This window comes from Erpetoichthys calabaricus, chromosome 16 (assembly GCF_900747795.2).
Source record: "Erpetoichthys calabaricus chromosome 16, fErpCal1.3, whole genome shotgun sequence".
NCBI classification, from domain to species: Eukaryota; Metazoa; Chordata; class Cladistia; order Polypteriformes; family Polypteridae; genus Erpetoichthys; species Erpetoichthys calabaricus.
This window is the reverse complement of record NC_041409.2, coordinates 83,255,922-83,283,792: the sequence shown is the minus strand read 5'-3', so window position 1 is coordinate 83,283,792 and position 27,871 is coordinate 83,255,922. Positions and strand designations below refer to the sequence as shown.

At 39.2% G+C, this 27,871-nt stretch overlaps 1 protein-coding gene across 1 annotated transcript; it reads right to left on the bottom strand.

Annotated features, from left to right (window-relative positions):
• Positions 1-244: 244 nt before the first annotated feature.
• On the bottom strand, positions 245-18,029 carry ddx24 (DEAD (Asp-Glu-Ala-Asp) box helicase 24). Its single transcript, XM_028821439.2, has 9 exons — positions 17,938-18,029; positions 14,426-15,070; positions 13,765-14,130; positions 10,720-10,873; positions 7,891-8,403; positions 4,790-4,865; positions 4,058-4,246; positions 2,711-2,840; positions 245-1,121 (listed from the first exon to the last, which is right to left on the bottom strand). The coding sequence occupies exons 2-9, from the start codon at positions 15,063-15,065 to the stop codon at positions 847-849; spliced, it is 2,343 nt and encodes a 780-aa protein (XP_028677272.1). The 5' UTR covers positions 15,066-15,070; positions 17,938-18,029; the 3' UTR covers positions 245-846.
• Between the last annotated feature and the right edge of the window lie 9,842 nt (positions 18,030-27,871).

Here is a 27,871-nt window from a genome sequence, read left to right as displayed (position 1 = left end):
TATAGTACTGATTTCCACAAGAAGCTAACAGGCCCCTTGCACCCAAGCCATGGACCAGATCTGTCTCGCAGGCTGTAGTTTTACAAGTCCGGATTTAGAACCTGTTAAAATTAAGGAGATTCTAAAAGTCAAATGCCAGTGCTATGCTTACGGTAATCGGCGATCACAGTAACAAGAACCACTACAAGAGATTCAGTACTGGCAAATCTGTAATGGAAGCGCTCAATCAAGAAATGAAACAAAGTTCAAATCACCATTTTTTTATTAATCCTCGCAGGACATTAAAAATGCAAGTCCTGCAGTTGTAAATGATTAACACAAACTTTGGTTAGACAAATGCATACTTTATAATAAGATATACATTATGCAAAAACAAGTTTCCACTTTACAGCAAGCATCTGAGCAGCAATTCAGCTTCTCTTAATTTAGCAGGTATTATGATCTCAGAGTCTCAAACTATTGATGTGATATTAATTACAAAACATACAAAAACATTAAAAGTGGATACAAATGGTTGTTTTCCACATTTCTCTTCCAAATAAGTAATTGTATCGTAATCATTGTAACAGTAAATTATATTTCTTTATCTAGCAATGACTAAAACAGCATACAGTTCAGTGTATCCGTATTATGTGTAGTATATACATATAAAACATTTACAGTTTCAATAACTATTTGTTGAAAGATTAATATGGTAAAACTGTGGTACAGAATTGAAAATGTTCAGTAAACTCACCACAAAAAAGGGGTGCAATTTTTCTCAAGCTTAACCTACAAACTATGAGTCATAACACTATTAAAACTTTATTTAAAGTCTTACAATGATTATTACCTCTTTAATACTTTTTACATTTTCTCTTTCTTTTTAGGAGTTAACTGTTTTTTCTGTTTTTTCAATTCCAATTTTTTGCTTTTATGTTCAGCAACTGTGCTTAGAGCAGTGTGCCCTTTTAACAAAGGTAGGTCTGGCAGGACGAGCTTCCCAGACTGAGTTGGGTACTTCGTTTTCATTGTGTGCTTGAAGATGGGCTGTGAAAGAAAATGTTTTAGGGTCTTCTTCATGCCTTTAAGCATCTTCTCTCTTTGCTTGTCCTCGTATTCATCCCTTCCCTTTTTACTTCCTTAAAAAAAAAAAAAAAAAAGAACAATTAATACTCAATACATAATAAACATTACTTCTGCTAATAAAAAGTATGGCTAGCCAGGGCAACAGAGGTGGGCTTTGAAATCCTGTCAACAGTCTTAAGGGAATATGGGACATGATGGACATTTTTCACCTGGCAGCAATGGCAATGCACGTCAAACATTACTCTGAGTGGCTAGTTGTTTGACTTCATTTTCAAAATTCAGTATGGATACCATCATTTGGTTATTGTTTTATAAATAATTCAAATCCAGCCCAAGTGGAGACAATATAAAAACAAGACAACAAAAAGTCTGCTAAGCCATCTACAGTCTTGACTGCTTAGGTAAAATGCCACAGCAAAATGGAATTAAAAGGATTCACATTCCGCTCCCTGTCACCCCTCTGCACACTCTTATGAAGTGGTGACTCCTGCTTTAATTTGTTCTGGCCCTTTTTTGATTTGTTCTGTACAACTGAAGTAATACTTGTTTTATTCTGTATACACTTGCTTTTTGACACATTTACATACTACATGTTGTTATTTTAGTATACATCTCTTCAGTTTGTTGTCTTTGGTACAGGATAAAACCCTCTGGATTTCTAAGAGAGAAAATATTGTAATATTTGGGCTTAGCAGGCACAAGCTATGTTAATATTTTCATTTTTTCCTCTGGTTTCCTCATGTCTGATAAGTTTATAAACTAAGATGTGTATTGAAAAGAACGGAGTGCCTTATAACACAAAGAAAGCTGTGCCCAAAAATTTTGTTTCCTTTGTATATTGTTGCTTGCATGCCGTTTGGTTTAACAGGAGTTCTGACATAAAGAACTCATGAAAAACTGACAAGTTTGATTTCACACAAGAAGCCCCAAAGTTAGGACAAATGTGAAAAAGGAAGGGCAGATTTGTAAAATTAAAGCACCATGAGTTTGTGATATAACATTTGAAGTAATTTCAACTCTCATCTTAAGTAATACTCTTTAGTAATAATGTTTTCAATAGCTAATGATTTTTATCTTTTCCCACTTCTATGTGGGGTCAATGTGCTTGATCAGTCTTCTCCATACAGCTCAGTCCCACACCTCCTTCACCAGTCAAGCCCTTTTGCTTCAGATTTTCTTTTACTTTATCCATCCACCTCGGATTTGGCCTTCCTTACTTTCTCTTCCTCTGTACTTCTATTTCCATCACTCTTTTGCCCACATATTCATTGTCTCTCCTCATCACATGTGCAGACCACTTCAACTCACTTTCTTGTACCTTCTCACGCATCTCTCCCACTTTTGTTGTACCTCTGATTATCTCATTTCTTACTCTGTCATTTTCTGTATCTCCACGTTCTCTTTTCTGACACATCTAATTAACTTCTTCTCTTGCTCTCCTTTTACTGCCCATGTCTCCACTCCATACATCATTGCTGGTCTTAATACGATCTTCAAAACCTAACATAATTTAACAGCTAATGACTCAACTCTAAAGTCTTAGAATATGCTGTTAATGCAAAACTTTGCTAGATATTACAATGCAAACCTTTGAATTCAAAAAAATACAACTCCACAACACATCCCTTTGTGCTGTACTTACCTATTAAGATGTCATCATCCAGTTCCATTTCTAATGCTTCTGCTGCTTTCTTAAACCATGAATCATGCTGCTTTTCTCGATTAGTATGATACTCAATTTTTTCTATATCTCGAGCCAATTTAACACGCTCCTGTAAATACAATTTATATGTCTTCATTTTTCTTGGTCTTAGACAGTAATACATATGTTAATGAATATTTTTTGTGATCAGTTTTTCATTAGAACAAATATAGGAAACAATGACAACTTTTTTTCAAATCAAATAAGCACACTCATTATAGCCCTGTAAAGAGTGATCAACAAACTAAAAAGCAAAAAGATCCAAAACTAAGAATTCCTAGAACATGAACCCACATGACAAGTTCCTAAGGCTACATTTTCGGTTAAAAATGCATACGTTAGTCTCTGCTTTAGCCTTTTACTTGCACTACCACTGTTTCTTTTAAAACAGCACTTAATGATTTGTTCATGCTTAATATGGAGCTGTTCCCTGATGGGATCTTGCTCCTTACAATGTTAAACTGGAGATGCTGTTCCTTAATCCTGGTTGAGATGTCAGTAAGACACGCCAATATTTTAGCCAAGACCATGTGGTCCTCTGGAGGGAAGAACATGTACAGCTGCATATCATTGGAATAGAACTGATATGAGAATTAACAGATCAGGATGACTGTACAACATTTCACTAGTCCGTAAGAGAAAAGGAGTTTGAAGAGAGAAATCAACAGGACTAAATCTGGGAGGATGTAACTATAATTACATACAAGTAAGGGGAAGAACAGAAAGGTATCTTGGAAGACAAAAGTAAGCTCAATAGGGAAACAGGTCACATTAATAGGGTGACTGTGTAGAACACTTAAGAGCCTGCAAAGTTAAGGAATTTCAGTAGATAGATAGATAGATACTTTATTAATCCCAATGGGAAATTTAAGGATTTAAGTATTAAGGATATGAGATACTCCAAGGGAAAGGGTTTTGGTGGTGATGGAGCTACAGACTGTGGCAAAGTGAGATCAGAGCTTTCTGGCACCACCACTGCTTATAAAGATGGAAATACACTCTCAAAAGGAGAGTAACTACGACTTGGCACTAGATGAGAAGTTCCTTTATACTAAAAAACGGAATTTCTTAAAGGGGTCAAATTTCTAAAATCATAGTGATATTTTGATTTTTTTTTACGATAAACCTGTATTTTGAGATGCTTAGACTTTTATTATATAATCCAAAGATATTTGGAAATAACTAATTAACTTGCTTATTTATTCTCTCATTATAAATGCAGTACTATAATCCAATCATGTTTTCTGTTTTGGTAAAACAATAATAAAATTATTCTCCTCAACTTACTTTTATTGCAGCCATGCATTTGACTTCTGTTGGGAACTGTGGAAGCGATTCATCTTTTCCCAATGTTCGATAAATTTTTCTAAAATTTAGCATATCATCTGGGCCTATCAGGAGGAGAGTGAGTCCCTTTTTCATTGCTCGGGCCGTCCTACCACTCCGATGAACATAGGTCTCAGATGTTCTTGGAACCTAGCACGAAAAAATGGCACACAATTTTAAGTAAATAAAGTAAATTTAAAAACTGATTTTAAAAAAAGTTATTTTTGTGACAAATCAATTATCATCAACTAATTTCTTTGAAGTATTCATGCATTATAGAACTTAAGAAAATGTCTCAAACTGTGCATATAAGCCACATATTTATTTTCAGAAAAAAAAAATTTTCAAAAACGATTTTTTAATACTAATACATTTTAAGTGCAGCTGTGGGATATTGTTGAATTTACAAAATGAATATACTGATAGGCATATCTGTTAATGTTTCATTGTCTAACAATGGTAACTGCACTTTGGTTTTGTAAAAGGCAATAAACATAAAAAGCAAAGTACAGTAAGGAGTCTTGAGTAGTGGATCTGATTAAGAGAACCCATTCACAGGGAGAAGGCGCACCCTGAGTGTTGTGCACTGAAATATTAGCCACACAGTTGATTGCAACATTAGTGGGATGCAATCAGAAGTTGCATAAAGCTGCTTATATTTAGTCATTTCATGTTCAGTATTTGTTTTTTTACCTGATAATGGATGACATGATCAATATCTGGTATGTCAAGTCCTCGAGCAGCAACATCTGTTGTGAGAAACACACAGCTAGGAGAAATAGAAAAAAAAACAACAAAACTGGTAAATAAAGTAATTAAAAATGTTTTCAAGGTTTAACACACAAACTTCATACACTGCTTATAATTATATACAGTAAAGTATTCACAGCACATCACATTTTCTACATTTTATGTTACAACCTTACTCCAAAATGGATTAAATTCATTTTTTTCCTCAGAATTCTACACACAACACCCCATAATGACAACGTGAAAAAAGTTTGAGGTTTTTGCAAATTTATTAAAAATAAAAAAATTGAGAAAGCACATGTACATAAGTATTCACAGCCTTTGCCATGAAGCTCAGAATTGAGCTCAGGTGCCTCCTGTTTCCCCTGATCATCCTTGAGATGTTTCTGCAGCTTCATTGGAGTCCACCTGTGGTAAATTCAGTTGATTGGACATGATTTGGAAAGGCACACACCTGTCTATATAAGGTCCCACAGTTGACAGTTCATGTCGGAGCACAAACCAAGCATGAAGTCAAAGGAATTGTCTGTAGACCTCCGAGACAGGATTGTCTCAAGGCACAAATCTGGGGAAGGTTACAGAAAAAATTCTGCTGCTTTGAATGTCCCAACTTATGTACATGTGATTTCTCAGTTTTTTATTTTTAATAAATTTGCAAAAACCTCAAGTAAACTTTTTTCACGTTGTCATTATGGGGTGTTGTGTGTAGAATTCTGAGGAAAAAAATGAATTTAATCCATTTTGGAATAAGGCTGTAACATAACAAAATGTGGAAAAAGTGACGCGCTGTGAATACTTTCCGATGCACTGTATCAAACACACAATGTATTGGTTCATATTTTCTTTTTTTTCTCAATGAATGCTCACACCATGTTTTATTTATGTACATTGTGAGGAGCAACATGCTGGGGGCAACGTCCCAGCCAGAATTGGTTTGGGGTCCTTAACTGAATGGGATGTTCAAAACATGGAAGGTATAGGGGAGAGCACTATTGTCTCACCTCGTACACTAGATGGCAGCAACCCTGGATAACAGAACCTGTTTGGACACTTGCAGGGAATGCCAGGAATTGTAGTCTGGTAGCTGAGCCCTGCTGGGGGTCTGTGAGTGCTGCTTGGTGATGCTTCATTAAGTTACACCCCTGCTATTTGGGACTTCCATATGGCCCAGAAGTACTTCCAAAGGGTGAAGCCCTGGCCCCAGAAGTACTCCCGCACTTCTTTGTACAGGTGAGTTGGAGCCAGAAGCAGAAACAGGTACCACTCCCCTTGGAGGAGTAGCAGAGAGGGAGAGGAAAGGAAGAATACCACTTACTTGTCAATTTTATTCAAGGTATTTGTAATAAAAGCCCCTTTATTTGAAGCCAGGACTTGTATTGTGTTTGGACCCCTACCCTTCACTAAGAATCTATAGCTATCTATATCAATATAGATCTTTTCTCACTACTCAAAGCACTTGGGGAGCCACTTCAACCACCACTGATGTGTAGCATCCACTTAGATGATGCGACATTAGCGGTTAGGTGGTGAAGAGGAGAGAGACAGCCATTTAGAGACAGGGGATGATTAGGGGGCCACAATGACTAGGCCATGATGGGCAATTTAGCCTGGACACCAGGATACACCCTACTCTTTACGATGGATGCCCAGGGATCTTTTATGATCACAGAGCATCAGGACCTCAGTTGTAGGTCTTATCTGAAGGATGGTGCCATTTTTATAGTAGTTCCCACATCACTGCATTGGGATCCACATTCAGACAACAGGGTAAGCACCCCCTGCTGGCCTCACCAACATATCTCCCAGCAGCAACTCAAGCTTTTCCTAGATGGTTTTCCATCCAAGCACTGGCTGGGGCGAAACATGCTGAGCTTAGGTGGATGACCTGTTCGGAAGTGTATGTGGTATGGCTGCGCTTGAACGATAGATAGACTACATTTGCCATAAATTAACAAGTCAATCTCGGTATATGAAGCTACAAAACAATTAGAGCACACATAATTTAATAAATGTGTTTGTGCATTTACTACTGGGACTGTAAAAGGCACTTTGGGGAAGAACACCAGATATTATAAGCAGATATTCTGAGTTTATAAGCTTATTCAATGTTAATAAAGTTAATTTTAAGAAAAATGCAATTTTTTAATTATTCCTTCTAAAAAATGTTCCAATTTTTTTTTTGGAATGCCCAGAACTGAAATTTAATTCTTCAAAAACAACCATGATGATGAATTTCAACTTAGTGGCCACAAGGGATAAAATAGTTTAATAAAATTTCTACATGTAATGCCAATCCTGTGAGAAGCTGCAACCCAGGAGAAAAGTTTTAATTTTACAAGAGGAAGAAAATAAAATTTCTACTTAATAGGAGTGTTATCTTACAGTACATAATGTAAACACCTAGCCTTTTGTCGAATATTTGAACTATAAACCACCAATAAATCAGTTCAGTACCTACAACTGCTTCACCGTACACACCGAGAAAGCTTCTTATACATTTGTTGCTCAGGCTGCATGGTGACACAGCAGTTAAAGCTGGTGCGTCACAGCTCCAAAATTCTGAGTTCAATCCTGGCCTGCATTCTACCTGAAGAATCTTTACAGTTCCTAGTATCATTTTGTTCTCCACTCTGGGTTTCTGTACAGCCCAAAGATATGTAAGCTGAGTTGGATCGTCCATTCTAAAATGTTTGGTATAATGGAGTGTGGGTTTATACACAAGTGTGCTCTATGATGGACTGTATCTCCATGGTTCCTGACTTGTCTTACAGGCAATGCTCATGGAGTAAATACACTTTGGTATCCCATGACCCTATGCTGGAATAAATGGATTAAAAAAAAACTGAAGTACAAATGAGTGTTTGATTTACAAATTGCATTAGGCAGAAGCAGTACCTTTTAAATTATTAAATTGCACATATTTTAAATGTGTAAATGTCTGGAATCAAAAACCTAAGCAACCAAGTAATATAAATAAGCATATTACTATATATACATACAACTTGTGCAATACATAACTGACCATACATTAACAAAACTCTTACCTGCTCCTCTCTGCAAAGCGCTCCAAGTTCTTCAGTCTCTGCTTCTGATGCATATTGGCATGTAAAGTAAGAGGACTGCATTCCAGAATACTCAACAGTGTATACAGACGTTTGACACAGTCAATGCTATTAGCAAACACCAATGTTCTACCTGGATGCTGAAGCAAGAAATAATACAGGTAGAAGTCCTTTTCATCCGTGTCACAATATAAAGCAGTCTCTGTAAGAGTTTCTACTGTGGCCTCTTTTCTTGTCAAGTCAACAATCTTAGGCTTTGTTCTGATGCCTACTTTTTTCATTAGCATACCGAGTTTGGTGTCGCTATCCATCTGTTTACCTTTCTTCTGAAGCACTCGCATTGGTGTTTCATGAACCAAAGTTAGTGTTGCTGAGAACACAAAGTGTTGCCTTTTTGGGTTAAACTGAAAGGTTCTGAGCACCTCAAGAAGCTCAGAAAGCTCTGCAAAGTGTCCCTTCTCTACCATCCGGTCAGCTTCATCAATAACAAGGCACCTATAAAACAGTATAAAAAAATGTAAAGCTTTATTATTACAAAAAACAAACACAGTATTAGTTTAATTTTCATGGAGGAACCCAAGGACAAAAATAGAATTGATTCATTTTCAAAATTGATATGGGAATCTACAAAAAACTGAACCAGAAATCTGGACAGCTTCTAAAGTCTGTATGAGAAATGGGCAACCATTAACTAAACAAGCTCGATGTCTTAAATAGTCTATTTTCATTTGTAAAATGTCTTATGTGCCTCTTTTAAGATGATACAATAAATGTAAAAATTACTTGAATAGCTGCCAAACTGAAATTTTCTTCCATCCAATCATAAACAGCTCTTCAGAAATTTAGGAATAAACAAAATGTTCATGCTAAAACGTACAGTAATGGATTTGCCTATTGTCATTTTAAAAGTTATTGCTCTTCTTCATATTTTAGGGTACACACTGGTCACAGTATAACAAAGCTAGGCTGGGAACAATTTGCCTTGCAGGGCCAGAGCAACACTGTAACTTAAGTCTCGGTGATTAACTCACGTCTGTAAATTAGTTCCTTGCATGCTTCCCGCCTTTCCAATTTAGTTTTTACAGCGTCTAGGGGACCTGGACACGTGAACAATAGTTTTCTACTATTTAAAATCTTGTATTCATGTTGTGATTAACCCACCATTGTGAATGGAAATATAGTGACTGCAGGCACTTATCTGCCACTTAATAAAAGCTTCATATGCTCTTTAAAAGGCTTTAAACATGAGGAGGAAAGGTTGGGAGCATGTAATGATGCAGTGTGTTGTCTCACCCAGCAGCAATGCAACAGGTGACACCTCAGCACCACACTAGTTTGAATGGAGTGGAACAGTGTGAGATTTTTTAAAGTGGCTGGAGTGCCAATCCTGTCACCAGCCCCCAAGATTTCCCTGTAAGTTGGAGGACCTGCTTGCAGGGTTGGATACAGATTAATGTCATACCCAAGACAAAGCAATTGAAGGTTAAGGGCCTTGCTGAAGGGTCCAAGAGAGGAGGACGAGGTTAGGAGCATACGCTGATACAGTGCATTGCCGTACCCACCACATGACAAACCACCTCAGGATCTCAGATTAGGACCAGAGTGCAGCCAGACAATAGGTGACAACACCTCAGCACCACACTACTTCAAATGGAATAGAACAGTGTGAGGTTTTTTATGGTGTCTGGAATGCAAATTCTGTCACCAACCCCCAGGTTTTTCCCTGCAGGTTAGAAGGCCTGCCTGCCGGGTTGGATGCAGATTAACGTCATAGTCAAGACAAAGCAATTGCAGGTTAAGGGCCTTGCTCAAGGGTCCAACAGAGGCTGCTATAAAAGAGACTCAATTAAGTCAGGTATGAAAACATGCTGAAATAAAATTATATATCTGCATAATTATTTCCCAGAAGCTAATTTTGAATGCAAAAATACAGTATGCACTATAAAATGAAAAAGAGAAAAACTGTGTTGCAAATTCACTATACCAGACAGAAGTTTGAAACTGATTAAAAGACTAGTTCAATTAAAGTATAAAAGGCCAAATATCCCCACTTCTTAAAAAAAAATAGAACATTGTCTGTCTGTCTGTCTGTCTGTCTGTCTGGATAGATAGATAGATAGATAGATAGATAGATAGATAGATAGATAGATAGATAGATAGATAGATAGATAGATAGATAGATAGATAAAGATACTTTATTAATAAACACAGTTAATCTAATTCAGGGTTGTGGGTGGCTGTCGCCTATTCCGACAATATTACACAAGGCAGGAACCAGTCCTGGGCACGGAGCCAGTTCATCATAGGGCCCAGTTGCATAGACATCCTTAGTCAGACTTACACAGAGAGCAAATACAGAAACAGCAATCAAACATAATACGCAGTCCTTTAGAGATGTGGGTGTTCCCAATCAGACATGGGGAGAATTTACAAACTTTATATCGGGATTGGGTTAGGGTTCAAGGATATGTGAGACAGCAGCACTAACAACTGTGCCAACATGACACCCTTTAAAGGGAATACAGAGAGAGAATTTATTATTGAAAATACTGATGAAAAAAAATCAAAAAGGATGTTTTAAATATTTAAAACAATGGTGAGGGCACATATGTTCAAAACTGACTTTTTGGACAGTTCTAAAAATTCAGAAGTTGAGATGTTGTTTAATCAGTGTGTCTCAGAAAGGAACAATTGGTCTTCTTCTTAACCAGAAATGTATTTGAACAAGAACTAACAACAAAAAAGTGTCTGATCAAACAATAGCACTGAAGATTTGCAAGCTATTTAGTTTGTTTACCATCAGCAACATACCGCAGTTCCCTGAGATTTGTGAGATGTGGATGTTTTTCCTTAACTAGCTCCCAGAGTCGCCCAGGTGTTGCGACCACAATGTCTGGCTTATGGTTTAATACTCTTTTTTGCTTCTGAGGAGCCATTCCCCCAACAACAATTGCAGTCTTGATACCTAAAGAAAGAATAGAATAAGCAATGCGCACATTACATTTTAGGATATCAAAATGTTGATATTTAATGAAAATATTAATATCAACAAAACCTTTAATGAGTAAATCTCCCCCCACTTATTCAACCACACTGAAATTTCTCATGGCACTACTTCTGGATTTTTGCTGGATATCTCTCTGGTGCCTGCAAGGTTTATCTGTATGTAAATCCAAGTCTGGCCATGAAATCAGAGTAAAACATCAATCACCCATTTTGTTTAGGCAACATTGGATTAGATCAGACATAGAAATAAAAATTGCCTTCCTTATACTTACAGTCATATGAAAAAGTTTGGGGACCTTTTTAATTCTTTGTTTTTTTGTTTATCATTGGCATATCATAACAAAATTAGACAGGTGTATAAATTTGGGCACCCCTACAGAGATATGACATCAATACTTAGTCGAGTCTCCTTTTACAAATATAACAGCCTCTAGACGCTGTCCTACTATAGCCTTTGATGAGTGTCTGGATTCTAGATGGAGGTATTTTTGACCATTCTTCCATACATAATCTCTCCAGTTCAGTTCAATTTGATGGCTGCTGAGCATGGACAGCCTGCTTCAATACATCCCATAGATTTTCGATGATATTCAAGTCAAGGGACTGTGATGGCCATTCCAGAACATTGTACTTCTCCCTCTGCATGATTGCCTTTGTAGATTTCGAACTGTGTTTTGGGTCATTGTCTTGTTGGAATCTCCAACCCCTGCGTAACTTCAACTTTGTGACTGATGCTTGAACATTATCCTGAATAATTTGTTGATATTGGGTTGAACTCATCCAACCCTCAACTTTAACAAGGGCCCCAGTCCCTGAACTAGCCATACAGCCCCACAGCATGATGGAACCTCCACCAAATTTGACAGTAGGTAGCAGGTGTTTTTCTTGGAATGCGGTGTTCTTCTTCCGCCATGCAAAGTGCTTTTTGTTATGACCAAATAACTCAATTTTTGTCTCATCAGTCCAAAGCACTTTGTTCCAAAATTAATCTGGCTTGTCTAAATGAGCATTGGCATACAACAAGCGACTCTGTTTGTGGCGTGAGTGCTTCTTTCTCATCACCCTGCCATACAGATGTTCTTTGTGCAAATTGCACTGAATTGAAGAACGATGTACAGATACACCATCTGCAGCAAGATGTTCTTGCCGTCTATGAAGTTCAAGGCTTAACGAGCTAATCCAACAAATTTGGTGTTACAAGTAATCAGCATTGAGCAGTTACATGCATTCAAATCAGCAAAGTTACAAGGGGGCCTACATTTTTGCACAGCCAGTTTTTCACATTTGATTTAATTTCATACAACTAAATACTGCTTCACTAAAAATCTTTGTTCGGAAAACACCCCAGTACTCAGATGTTCGTAGGAAATGAAAGTCATACCACTGTATTTTTTTGTTGAAAGTAAATTATTATGCAGGCTAAGAGTGGTTCCCAAACTTTTTCATATGACTGTAAGATCCTGTTTCATTGACTTCCATTTGATCGCAGCAGTATAATAACTATCCAAACATCCATTAATCACAGATCCTGTTTAGTCAAATCTCAGATACTGCTGTCACTATTCATATATAAGTGTATTTTTTAAATATATTAAAATGAAAAAGGGTGCTTGCTTTACCTCACTCCAATTTCACCATTGTTTACTACAGACATACACAGATGTATTTTAGTATTTTACTACTCTGCACATCGCTTCCCAGATTAGCCTACTTGTTAGCTTTTACTGTTATTAGTAAAACAGACACCTGCTTCTTAACGTTCACCCTTGAACCAGAGAACCAATTTGACTGCTGCTTTGTGCTGAAGCTGTTATGTGTGCTCGACAGCAAGCAAACGATAGTCCCTTTTTGCATTAAAAGCAATAGAACTGCCACATATCTGACTTTCCTTTTGGTATTATGACAGCTTTAAAAATAAGAGTTTCATAGAGCCTTTCCAATGTCAGCAATGCTCATTTTAGCTATCTTAGCCAACATGTAGTTTTACACAGGGTCTGCGTTTCAGGTGGCTAGAGCCATAAGAAAACAATAAGCTGTAATAAAAATACATTACATACATATATTATATTATATATATATATATATATATATATATATATATATATATATATATATATATATATATATATATTCTTGCTATACAAAACATGCATTTTAAGTTCATATTAATAAAATATTGTGAGGTCTACTTGTATTTGTGGTCAACATATACAGTATATACTTCTAACAACTCTAATCAATTACGTGAACTACGAAAATTCTAGTATCAGAAAATGGAACAACATATAAATTAAATAAATGATTTTAAATGTAAAGCAGGAGATACACATTTTGCTCAGGAACAAAAATAAAAACTCTCCCACTTTCAAACCCACTTTATCCAATCCAGGGCAGTGGAGGGTGAAGGCTCCACAACACCATGGCATGCATTGACAGGGCACACTCATAAAAACACCCCAGGACTCCTCCATTAATTTAAAGTTGCCAGTGAACTTATTCTCCAGGAGCCCAGAGGTAGAAAAGCTAATCAATGCTACCAGATGTTTCCATTATGCTGCCAGGGTCCTTCTTACCGTTGCAGTCCATACAGGATGAACGGAATTTATGTGTAGGATTAATCCTAATACATCAACTCCTCAAAATCATATTCCAACAAAATTCAGACTGTTTGGCCTGTCACAGAATGTTTATGATTTATGAATCACCTGTCTTAGAAAGCAGACTATTTTTTTGTTTTTGGTCTTCATCAATTATGTTTCTTTTTAAGTAAAAAATGCCTGTGATGAAGAGGTTTTTTTTTGTTTAAGATTTTGCCCCCTTGATTTTCACTACACACTACAATAGTTTTACCTGTAAATTTTGTAGCAGCATCAATGTGTTTTTTCACTTGCACAGCAAGTTCCCTAGTTGGGGTCAAAACAAGTCCCAGTAATGGCTTCTTTGACTTGGGCGTTGTCTCTTTTCCTTCAAAATCAAACACCACATTATCGACTACTTTAACGCAGCCCAGCTGATCTGGTTCTATTTCTTCCTGATTGTCGTCACCTTCTTCTTCTGTGGTATCACTTGCCGCTTCACTGACTTGGTCACATGTCTCTTTCAAATCATCTTGGCTTTCAAAACTTTCCTCTTCTGCGCTTTTTTCCTCACTCAGCTTTTTCCACTCCAAGATTGAATGGATCATTGGAATGCCATATGCTAGAGTCTTCCCACTACCTTAAATGACAACAAATACAAAGAAAGAAGTAATCATCCACTATATTTTTGTAATACAAAATTCCGCTTCATTGATACTGTATATAATTATTGGGGGAAAAAAGCTTTGAAATAATAAAAACACATTAAACAAATGGGAAATAACCCATTAATATTTTTGGTCTTTGCTAAATATGGATTTTCTAAAAATATTCATTCAAATTAAAGGATCATGGAGAGCTTAAAGTACTTAAAGGAAAGTGATGCAAAAATATTCTCATGATTAGACTGATGATGAAGCAAACAGAATACTTACCTGTTTCTGCTGCCCCAAAGACATCCCTCTTATCTCTAATCGCAGAAGGCAAAGTCAGAGCTTGAATTGGGGTTGGTGAATCAAAACCCAAGTCACTTAATGCCAGAAGAACTGGTTCAGGAACAAACAAGTCCTTCCATGCAGACATATCTGATTGTGGATATCGTGGTGGAGGGGAAACGGCTCTCATTTTCTTATTTTCTTGTGCCTGCCCTGTTGCAGGGGTATGAGGTTCAGCCGCTTTCTTCTGTTGCTTTTTCTTTTTCTTTGATACCTGGCTAGAATCTGATTTGCTCTTATTGTCGCTGCCCAATGGCGGACACAAGTCAATTGCTTTTTTGTCCTTCTTTTTTCTTTTCTTTGGTGGGTGAGCCGAGTCGACCAATTCTTCTTCATCGGTGTCATTTTTCTCTACAGCCAACTTTTCTTCAACATTTCTTTTCCTTTTTACTTCCTTCTTTACTTTTTTGGAAGAATGAACTAATCTATAGTCTTTGAGTTCTTCAAAACAAACAAGGCCACTCCCACCCTCTGACAAAATGCTTGGATCTAAATCTACGGGAGCCCAATGTCCTTTTTCCTGGATTTCACAGTTCACAAAACCAGAGCGGAATCTCTTCTTCAAAGTTTTGACCTTCATGATGCCTGGTAAAGGGAACAGAAAAACTAGCAGGTAAGCAGTGCTTGGCCATCTCATTGTTGTACTACATCCACCAAAACAATACTACAAATGTAACAACTGTACAAATCAAACTACAATTTAAAGTGATCCTGCAAGCTAAACCCGTCATACAAACTGAATCCAATTTCTAAATGGAGATGACAAATCATTTAGAAGGAATGTCACTGCAGGGTAACTGGTATAAAATGCTTATTAGTGCGAGTCAATGAATGTAAAATAAATTAAACATTACAAGGCTGAACTTCATTCCACTCCCCCTCTTATGTAGCTGACCAGACATGTAAGGCTGATCACACCACAGATGACTGCCTGACAAAGATCCAAAGGATGTGTAGACTTTTACTGAGGGAGTGCAAAGTTAAGTTAAATGGTTGGCCTGGACGTTAAGCATGTGAAGCAAAGGTGGGAGACTGATTGCCAAGCGAGGTGTATGTTGGAGGGGCTGACGCTATTCAGAGGCCAAAGAACACAGGAGTGGATGTTGTCATTTATATCAAGTACCTATAAATAATAAATTGGACTGCTCTGACAACACTGTGGTGCTGTACAAGAAGGGGCCAAAGCAGACTCTTCCTGAGGAGACTCGGGTCTTCTGAAGTATGCAGCAAGCTGCTGGAAATGTTCTACCAGTTCATAGTATCCAGTGTGGTGTTCTATGCGGCAGTCTCCTGGGGAACTAACTTGAGCTCAAAAGAAGGACAATGCCCTGAACAAACCTATCAGGAAAGTCAGTTCCATCACAGGGTGAACCCAGGATGGTGGCAAAATTAGATTTCATCATGAAAAACACCCTCTTGGAGGACTTTTAGCCACAGGCTCATTCCACCACAGTGTGCTAAGAAGCACCTCTGGGGGGCTTTTCTGCCCTCTCTTATAAGGCAATTCAATGCTTCTTTCCAACATACTCTTTAAGCTCATTTTGAAATATCTGCACAATATACATTTATTGATTGATTGGCTGTATTATTTGTCTTGCGAGTCTGTATCCTTGTTTTTTTATGTTTCTGCTGCTGTATGCATCTGAATTTGCCCTTGGGATTAATAAAGTTTATCTACTACTAGACAAAGAGCCCGTTTCGGCAACGTAAGATGAAACGGGCACGAGTGGAATAGTAATAAGTATAAGCACCACAAACCTGATATAGGTGTATTGAATGAATGCGTAATTAGGCCTCGAGCTGTAGTCGAAATCGCCTTTCAGGCCTCTAGAGCTTTAATCGAAGTCGCCTTTCTCTTTGAATTTTTGCGGCCGTAAATCCGCCGCCTGCCACGATGCTGGGGTTGGATGTCGGTCGAAATCGCCTTTCTCTTTGAATTTTCGCGGCCGTAAATCCGCTGCCTGCCGCGATGTCGGTCTTGTAAGGTTTTTCGGGCAGAATTATATATAAGATAATTGAATCAAATCTAAATAAATAAATATTGCCTCTAAGGATGCCAAAAGACAACAGAAATCAATTTTGCACAACAGGTAAATACCACTAAACTAGTGCTGATGGCGGTTTGACAGGCGAGGAATGACCACTCCTCTGTGCATTTCTTTTCACAAAATGAATTGTATAAAGGTGTGCATTAATATAAATCCATCGTATGACACCAGAAAGTACAAATTCAAGTATGACAATCAGTACACAATGTTAAACGCTTCAATCAAGTCATCTGTTAATCTCAGATTGCTTAAACTGAAAAGCTTCAACTCTTTTGATCCCTTTTTCCTCACAGTCATACTTTACGGTCCTGAAATCAGCCTATTTGCTTCTCTAACACTGCTACATCTTTTATGTAACATGGAGACTAAAACTGCACACAACACTTTATGAGCCGTTTCCCAGTGGGTTATATAGATTTATCATACCCTTAATTGACCTGTACTCCACACATTGTTTGATTTGTAATTTTAAACTGTGGAGCAGAGGGGTAAATCAAGGTAAAAAGGTGTCTTTGTCCAAACATTATGAAGAGCACTGTTATGTATGAAGATTTGCTTGGTAATTTTATAAACAGTTTACCGTTAACTTGGGTTAAAGGCATCCTTTGGCTTTCATCAAACATAACGGTATCTGGATTTAGGAACTGCTATGACAGATGACTGATCAGACCATTTTGCTTTTCTCGCCCATTGTTTTGGGGCACTCCTTACAAAATTGTGTGCTGTTGTGCTTTGGCCTTGGACACAACTGCTTTCTGGACGACAGCACTGCCACTGGTTCCAGCTTTGTGACGCTCATGACTTACAGCTTCTGCTGAGACTTCATCACAGAAACGCGGATTCCGCAGTACTCCGACGTGAATAAGAAGGCTATTAGAGTGTAACATCCAGTGGCATTTCTTGGCATAAACATTTGCTGGGATTGTGTCAAAATGTTTCTTACACGTGTTCGCCAATTAAGTTGACCAGCAGGACCACAACAAGCCCCGCCCCTGTAACTGGGCGCTTCGGTGTCTACTGTATTATCAAATGCACGTGTAAAGTCGCCGAGATGACTGCACCGGTCGATACTGAGGCTCATGCGGATGTTGGCGTATGACACTTCAGCCGGCTCACTAGTCCACCACATCCATTGGTATTTATGGTAAAAACACATTAAATTAATGCTTTAACTGCTTCGTATAAGCTAAAACCTTTCACATATTTCGTTTTCCAGTAGTTTTCACAGGGCTCGCAGTATTAAGTAGCTAACTTCAGCTCCGTCTACCTGAACCTACTCTATGTATTAAAAAAAGAAAAATAAGTTTTAAGACAAAACGTAATATTTTCACATGCTCTGTAAGAAAAATACAAAACTCGAACACAGCAAGTCCACTCAAAAAATTTAAAAAGCCTTTATGTTACCTGTTTTGGGAACAGAGCACAAAATCGTCACCTCGCAGGAAACGCTACTCGAAGACCCACGTGGAGCCGACGGTGACGGCAAGTCACGTGAGTGTGACGTACGACCTCTCAAAAAACTTTATTAACCTCCGTGCATGGCGTGTGGAGACACTGACGTATCGGTCATTTTAATGTTTATCGGACTTTTGCGTGTTTTTTTAAATTTAAAAATTGATTCTTTGACTGTAATATGTTATATTTTGTATAGATTTTAATATTAGTAGGTCTTGATTATTTCAGTTATGATTAAATTTGCTGCATGGTAGAGCGACTAAGTTTTCAAAGATCTAAAGAGCAGGGATACTTTTGTATAGCGTGACCAGCTTGTCATGGTTCCAAAACGGGACACAACTTATTAATCAAGTGAGTGTTCCAGATGCGAATAAAACTGAAAAGATGGGGGGTTGCCCACCATTGCGTTTCTAAAAACGGGACCGAACGGGACATTTTGTTCAAGTGGGATGGGATGCATTAAAAATGGGGCAGCCTAATCGGGACGAATAGCTAGGAAATGGTCTGCCCAAGATGAGGTAAAGATTGATGGCATAGGTGTTTTAGTGGCCCACGCCCCCTTCAAATGCTATCCTGCTCAGTATCCGTATTGAGTCAGAGGGGTTTATCAGGGGTACTTTGGTTTCCTTAGTCTGATGGGTGTGAGTGGTGCTGCCGCAGTACGGTTTGGCCACACAGGCTCAGAACAAAGATGGATGGATGTGTTCGAAGGAGGTCCTCAGGTGCTCAAGGTTACAAAACTGAATTAACGCATCACAGTGGAGACATTAACATTATAAAGTGCATCTCTCCACTAAGATATTATAATCCAGGTTTAAGGTGTGAAAATTTCCTGGCAGCATTGGCTGAAATGCAGCGGCTAAACCCAAATGAGATGCATTTTGTTTCATTAGCAATTTTGTTTTTTGTCCTATTAGAAGTTTCACCCGTGTACTCTCCGGTTTTGTGGAGCTCAATCAGGGTGACCATTGGGTTCTTAATCAAATCTCATACCAAGGCCCTGTGATGCCCCGTGTGCTGGCATCTCTGCATACACTTGGGTTCTAGGCATCTGTAATTTAACCAAAGGGATCAGTGGTGTATTTGGAGGCACATAAACAAAAATATTCAAAAGAAGTTAACAAAAAGAAAAAAATATTCCAACGTCATGCACTTCCAAATATGTGCAGTTCTCTGCAATGACACTGATTTTATATATATATATATACTCCAGGACATGCAAGAGGAATGAATAGTACAGAGAGGTCATGCTTGACCTGGCGGCGATCAGCACACATGTACTGTGCAAGGCATGCATGGGTCCACTGAGAAAAGAAAAGCGTTCTTTGCTCACCTGGCAGAGGAGTTTCGTCGTCGCTTCTTACATAAAAAGGCAATGGAAAAAGGCAAAGAGGATGCAACATCGACAAGCTTCTGTTCCAACACCGCCGCTTCCCCCAGGAAAGCAAACTCAGTCAGTGTCAGGCACTCCTTCAGTGTAATAGTAACCGGCTCTGAGGCTAGGGATCTGCACTGGCAATCGGAAGGTTGCCGGTTCGAATCCCGTAAATGCCAATAGAGACTCTGCTCTGTTGGGCCCTTAAGCAAGGCCCTTAACCTGCAATTGCTGAGCGCTTTGAGTAGTGAGAAAAGCGCTATATAAATGCAAAGAATTATTATTAACCACAGCATAGAGAGAAGTGTGTAAATTGCAACAGGTACACATGTCGTAAATGTAGGAAGGACGGTCCTTGGGTGTGTGGGAACTGTTAACATTTGAATTTGATGATTGCGTATAGCGCTGAACTGACCTCTCTGTACTGTTCTTTCCTCTGCATGTCTGGAGTACAAAAGAAACACCACCATGCACCAAAATGTGGAGATTGGGCAAGATCGGAAAAAAAAAACACGGTCACTAATTACAACCGCAAGAAGGCATGCGAATAAATATGAATAATATGAGTAATGTTGCATCAGTGCCACAGTGTTTTCCGAAATGTACTATACAGGTCATAAAATGAATAATTCCAAATATCATATATACCTATGTCTCTGTTTTTTGTCAGTGTGGCTTTGACATCATGGACCATAAGGCGCATACTAATTCAGCGTAAGCAGGAACACTCAATAAAACTGAATAAAAAAATTCAAGTGACAGTGAGATACAAATAAGGCAGATTCACCAGCGTTTGTGTGTCAGTGTTTATTCCTCCAGATCAGGGAATTTCCAGTTCCATTGTCTTTAAATACCACTCACATCTACAGTTTTTCCCAGTTTCAAAAAAAAACTAACAGTGTCAGATCTTAGGGTTTGTATGTATCGTGATCGTGACTGAGAGAATAAAAATGAAAAAAGAAACGCTAATTTTTACAATTACTATAAATTTACACCGGCTGTTACAGACGCAAATCAAATGTATGTGTTTATTGTATAATATTAACAATAAGAACAGCTCACTACTCAAACTGGTAAATTTTCGCGGCACCCAGGATCAATCCCGCGGCCTTTTGATTACAAGTCAACAGTTCTTACTGCTGCACCACGGAAGCTGTCGTATTACACTTGCACCTTTTGTGAAAGTGTTTATTTGATATTTGGACTTCAGACTTTACACATTATACAGTACATGTTCACATTTTGTCATTTATTACTAAAGCATGAAAAACGTTTCTGTTGTAACGATGTTTACATAGATTGTTGTAGACACGGCACACACATGAAATGTATGTGTTCCAAATAGCGATCTATTATTTCCCCTCTAAAACTCCAGCACTTCACTCCAAGTTAATCAAGACTTGAGCTGGGAGAACTTCTTGCCCTTTTTGCGGCGGTGGGGGGGGGTGGTATAGCAGGCTGCTTGTGTTGTTCGACACATTTACAAGACAAAAGACGCTGACAGAGAGGTGCGAAGAGATTTAAGGTGGGCCGGAGTTTTTTTATGGTCTTTGGTAATTCTAGTGTTAATAAAGAAAAGGATAAATTCAGAGGAATGAATCCTTAAGCACAGGGATATTAAAATGAAGGGAAAAAAAATTAATTAGCAGTGAAAACTGCTCGCTGATTAGGAAAATGATTAGAATGAAAATCTGCAGCCACTGCGGCCCTCCACGCCTGGAGTTCAACACCCCTGATATAGTGTAATTCAATACAAAATAATAATTAAAATAAAAATGTAATAAAAGTTTATTAAAGTATCATGGAGGCTCGCCATAAACAAAAAAATGTTCAAATTAAGAATGTTTGATTCTAAATATATCTCTTATATATAAATCTTGATACGAGACTATTGCCAAGAGATTTTTTCAAGTCTCGCCCTCCTCTCAACCATTTTCAACCACAGCCACGGTCCTCTCATCTCTCATTCTTGTGAATACTTTTGTCAGACACAGTTCCTGCGCTTTCAGCTGTTATAAATTTTTACGTTTTCCTCACTTTAAGTTTCCAATAAAAGAAGACTTATTATGTCCAAATCTTATTGAAGAATTTCATCCCAAAGGGTTATCCAACAGAAGAAAAGAGTACACGGGCAATCCTAATCCCGAGAAACAATAAAGTCAAACATATTAACACGAAAATTGTTGATCGATTACACAGCAAATTGGTTAAATGTGTATCAATAAACTATGCTGAAACAGTTGGTGGTGATGGTGCGAAAGATGAAAACATCAACTTACAATATCCCATAGAATATCTACAACCATTAACACCATCTGGTCTTCCACTGCCTGAATTATTGTTGAAAGAAGGATGTATCGTAATGTTATTGCGTTATTTATGTCTGAATGATCGGCTATGCAATGGGACAAGATTAGTTGTATTCAAAATTGGTCGAACAATTCTGACATGTAAAATTTTAACAGGTGACCAGAAAGATAATGTAGTACATCTTCTGCGGATAACATTAGACAGTGTCCTGTTAGAATAGCTTTTGCTATGACAATTAACAAACCAAAGGGAGAAACATTCGAAAAAGTCGGTTTATTTATTAGAGAGAAAGAAACGATATTCACTCATGGGCAGTTATACATTGTGTTGTCACGATGTAAGTCCAGAATCAAAATTCAATGTGATATTGACGAAAAGTTAATTAAAAAAATTGTTTTTACGGAAGTTTTACGGTAAAAGTGTAAGTATAAAAAGTATTTGTGTGTTAATTTCAAAGCCAAACAGAACAAAAATGTATAAAGCAACAAATACCTCTAATGCAACATGAAGCATAATTTACTTTCAAATTATTACGTTTTACTATTTTTAATATGGTTATTACTCGCTGTAATGTAAAATAGTTAGTTTTAAAATGCATTTGTAAAAATTCACATGAAAATAATAATCTGTTTAAATTGTACATCCGCTTCCCCATACGTGAGCGGCAGATCTGTGAAGTGGCTAGCATGTGGCACCTGCCCGGGGATTGGCGAGCGAAGCGAGCAGGTGGCAGAGCCCCCTAGTTTAATATAAAATAATTATACAACACTGTTACTGTTTATAACATAAATTCAAATTTTTATTAAAATTATTGAAGTGTTCCCCAATATTACTGCTGCACTTAAGCTGTACTTGACAGTGCCTGTCATGAGTTGTCAAACCGTAAGATATTTATTCAACGCTACCCTTTATAAAGAACAGGTTTTCCACGATTGCAGAGCACTTAAATTCTTTATGCATATTTTCTCTACAAAATGACATTGCAAGGATGCTTTAATGTATGGGAGGTATTTTCTGCAAAAAAGGGAATAAAAAATAAGAAGAAAAAGAAAATGCATTCTCTCTTTTGCAATTTCATTTTTAAAGTCTATGCGTAACAAGGCTGCAAAATTAAAAATAAAATGACAAAACACCATTTTGCAATTTCAGTTTCAGCCTGAACAGCAATGAAGCTGCAAAAATGAAAAGTAAAATGCAAATAAGTAACTAGCACTACCTACTGCTCATTGAATTTTCAAGATGAAGGTAATTTCATTGAAATAATTATGTGATCACATTCATATATAAATATAATGTGTAAAGGACAGCCGGGTCCCATGCCCAGCAGGGACGCCTCTGCTACATCTGTTCCGGGGGAGCAGCCATGGTCTGTTCAATACCTCCCCCGGGACGCTTGGTGGCAGCCTCCTTGGCAGCCAATGATTCCCCAACCCGGCGCATGGCTCCATGGGAGATGGAGTCCTCCACAGCCTGGTTGGGGGCTCGGATGGCCGCCAGGGGGAGCTGCGTGGAGTCAGCAGCCTGGCTGGTCATACCTTCAGCCCCACCCGGAAGGGCAATTAGGACCAGGTGGCCAAGCACCTGGACCGTTTCCGGGTGGGATATAAAAAGGGCCAGCCACCACCACTCAGGAAGCCAGAATCGGGAGGAAGAGGACGAGGTTGCCTGGGAGGAGTGGTGGTGGTGCTGCGGTGGAGAGAAGTGTGGTTTGTCTGTTATTTAAGTGCTTGTGGGACTGTGCTGGGCCTGTGGGACACGGGGAAGGCGTGCCCCACGGCTGAAGAAAAATAAAAAAGTGTTTGTGTTACGTGTGCCTCTGCCTCAGTCTGTGCCGGGTTGGGCGCTATATAGCGCACCATATTACAAATGATAATATGAAACAACAATATAAAACAGTTTGTCGACCCCTACATGACACTAAGGCCGGGGACATACTTAACGCTGTGCGACATGTGCGCTTGAGGATGCTGCTGCTATACAAGCAGTGAGTGTACGGACTATACTTGCACATGTACTGTACTTTAAGTAAATCTAGAGGATTCCACCAGGTGACAGGGTGAGAATAATCACAGTGAGAAAACAACATCTTATTTCGCTGTGTTGTAAGTTGAGGAAAGAAAGATGTTAAAGATAAAAATTCATCACACTAAGCCACGTAGTATAGAAAAGTGTGATCAATTGGGTTTGTGTGGGCCCCATTACTGTTTTTACCTTGGGCCCCCTGAACCATCAAATCCGACTCAGCTTTTGAAGTGGCTCTTGGCCTTTGCTAAGGTATTCTGAGGTGACCTGGGTGCAGACTGCCATATCTGTAGCTCGGCAGTGACAGCGAACGGCCCTTGGCCTCTGTTGTGTTTGAGATGTGATAATGAGTAACGGTTAGAAGAGGTAAGTATTGCAGGGTGTACGAATAAAGCAAGGCAAATAATTCAGGAAATTCCAGTATTGTCCACTAATATAAAACAAATAATAAGGAACAGTTTTTCATGATAAAACACTTTTTACGGTTATAGCTTACTCCTGATAAGAATTTAATACAATTTAAACACAAAACCTGTTGGGTCATAATCTAATACTTGTGAACACTGTAAAAATACAAGGCAGCGGACAGAAAAAGGTTTGGGGATGGCCACCCTGTATACTTGAAAATATGACAAGCAAAAAGAAAACACATCTTTACAGACAGGAGTGCAAAACAGAACCGAACTAACAGAGTGAGTCTGATCAATAAATATGACAGAAACAGGAAGAGACGGGATTGGGGAATCTGTAACAGGAAGTAATGTCATCAGAAGGTGGGTTCTGGGAACCAGAAGTGATGTTGTCAGAAGGTGCTGGAATTGGCATCATCAGTGGGTGGGTCGGTGGTGATGTCATTGAGAGACATGGTCTTTAGCTGGTCTGCAGGCGAACAAAAGGTGAAAGGATCAGATGACAGCGCCAACCCCTGGTCCGAATGAGAAACAACAACTCCCTAAACCGTCTCCCATGTGCGACTGCACCTTAAATCTGTTCCATTTTGTGTTGGAATTTAATGCGACCTTTCACAAAATGCTGTTATAGCTAAGCAAACCAAGCATGATGTAATATGAATTTATGTCCTTAACAAATGAATGTGTGTTTATTCATTTTTTTGGATTAGTCAGCAGTAGAATTCTATTGTATTAACTAAAGCCTAGCAGGCTACTTAACTTAATTGTCCAGTGTCTGTCTGTCCACTGGAAGTAGAGGGGGAAATCTAATTTTTTCAAAATGTACCACCTGAAACACAATGTCAGATGGAGTTCTGTTCTTTGTGACAGCAATTAGCGAACTGTCCTTCCTTCACCGGGCCTTCAAGCAGCTGTTTATGAACTTCCTAAGCTGGCTTGGATCCTGGAGACATTTCGACAAGAAAGTAGAACCGGCAGAGCGGCTTTTAAAGATCTCAAATCCCTTTTCAGTTTTCCCTGTGATCCCAACTTATTTCACCCAAAAGGGAGAGTGACAGTTGGCAATAATAAAAAAAAAATGCAGAAGGAAAAATGGAATTGAAATTCCACAAATAGCCACTAGAGGTCAGTGCAGCCTTTATAGTTCGCATTACGAAAATGGCCTGCACTCCCTGAAAATACAAGGAGCCATATGAAATGTTGTTACACCACTCATCAGCACATTGATTCCATCCATCCATCCATTTTCCAACCCGCTGAATCTGAACACAGGGTCACGGGGGTCTGCTGGAGCCAATCCCAGCCCACACAGGGCACAAGGCAGGAACCAATCCCGGGCAGGGTGCCAACCCACCACAGGACATTGATTCCTTATTTAGATCATTTTTCTTCCTGTACTTATGTATCATTGGAATATAAGCAGCACACGGCTAAAATGAGTGGCAGCACCATCCATCCATCCATCCATCCTGTTCCGCTTATCTGAGGTCGGGTCGCGGGGGCAGCAGCTTGAGCAGAGATGCCCAGACTTCCCTCTCCCCGGCCACTTCTTCTAGCTCTTCCGGGAGAATCCCAAGGCGTTCCCAGGCCAGCCGGGAGACATTGTCCCTCCAGCGTGTCCTGGGTCTTCCCCGAGGCCTCCTCCCGGTTAGATGTGCCCGGAACACCTCACCAGGGAGGCGTCCAGGAGGCATCCTGATCAGATGCCCGAGCCACCTCATCTGACTCCCCTTGATGCGGAGGAGCAGCGGCTCTACTCTGAGCCCCTCCTGGATGACTGAGCTTCTCACCCTATCTTTAAGAGTGGCAGCACGATAAGGGGAAAACAACAGGACCTTCTGCCTTGGGGCTGTTAATAATAATAATACATTTTATTTATTTGTAGGCGCCTTTCTAAACACTCAAGGTCACCGAACAATAGAAAAAACACAGATTATAAACAAAAGTAAAATACAAAAGTTAAAATCAGAGCAATTGTAATCAAAGAGAGAAAGCAGTCTTAAACAAATGAGTTTTAAATTTAGATTTGAAAAGTGATTCAATATTTCTAAGCTCAGATGGTAGTGAGTTCCATTCAGTTGCTCTGCTCCCCATAGTGGTAAGACGGACGAAGGGGACAGTCAAGTGGATGGAAGAAGAGGATCTAAGGGTATGGGAGGGAATTACAACATGGAGGAGGTCAGACAGATATGGAGTGGCGAGGATGTGGAGAGCCTTAAAAGTTAACAGAAGAATTTTGAATTGAATGCGGAACTTTACTGGAAGCCAATGAAGCTGCTGCAAAACGGGAGTGATATGGTGAATAGAGGGGGTTCTAGTAACGATGCGGGCAGCTGAATTCTGGACCAGTTGAAGCTTATAAAGAGATTTGCGAGAAAGACCAAAGAAAAGGGAATTTCAATAATCCAGACGAGAAGTGACCAGGTTGTGAACAAGGATAGCATAAGTGTGGGGAGTGAGGGAGGGGCAAAAACGATTAATGTTACGCAAGTGGAAATATGCAGACCGGGAGATGTTATTGATGTGGGACTGAAAGGGTAAAGTCCTGTCAAGGATGATACCCAGACTCTTAACCTGCAGAGGAGCAGCGGCTCTACTCTGAGCCCCTCCCGGATGACTGAGCTTCTCACCTTATCTTTAAGGGAAAGCCCAGACACCCTGGGGAGGAAACTCATTTCAGCCGCTTGTATTCGCGATCTCGTTCTTTCGGTCACTACCCATAGCTCATGACCATAGGTGAGGGTAGGAACATAGATCGACTGGTAAATTGAGAGCTTTGCCTTACGGCTCAGCTCCTTTTTCACCACGACAGACCGATGCAGAGCCCGCATTACTGCGGATGCCGCACCGATCCGCCTGTCGATCTCACGCTCCATTCTTCCCTCACTCGTGAGCAAGACACCGAGATACTTGAACTCCTCTACTTGAGGCAGGATCTCGCTCCCAACCATGAGAGGGCACTCCACCCTTTTCCGGCTGAGGACCATGGTCTCGGATTTGGAGGTGCTGATTCTCATCCCAGCCGCTTCACACTCGGCTGCGAACCGATCCAGAGAGAGCTGAAGATCACGGCTTGATGAAGCAAACATCATCTGCAAAAAGCAGTGACGCAAATTCAATTATCAACAAATTCTCCAGGATAATGTGAGGGTGTCTGTCCATCAACTTAAGATCAGAAGAGGCTGGGTGATGCAGCAGGACAATGACCCCAAACATCTCAGCAAATCCACCGCACAATGGCTTCAGAAGAACAAACTCGGCCTTTTGGAGTGGCCCAGTCAGAGCCCAGATCTCAATCCTATTGAGATGCTGTGGAATGACTTTAAGAGAGCCATACACAGAAGACAACCAAAGAATAAGGAAGAGTTAAGTTGCAGTTCTGCAGGGAAGAATGGGCTCAAATTCCCCCCAAACGATGTGCAGGTCTGATCTGCAGTTACAGGAAGCGCCTGGTTGAGGTCATTGCTGCCAAAGGAGGGTCAACCAGTTATTAAATCCCAAGGTTCACTTACTTTTTCCACTACAACTGTGAACGTTGAATGCGTTTGTAAAATAAAGACATGAAAGAGTAGAATTTTTTGTGTGCCACTGGCTTAAGCTCATTGTGTATATCAGTACCTGTGACTTAGATGAAGATCAGATCACTTTTTATGACCAATTCATGCAGTAAACCAGATACTTTTTTAACCCTAACCCTAACCCTAACTGTAAGATAGACTCCAAACATCTTTGGTCTAACCCTAAGTCGAAATGAATAGGGTCAGGA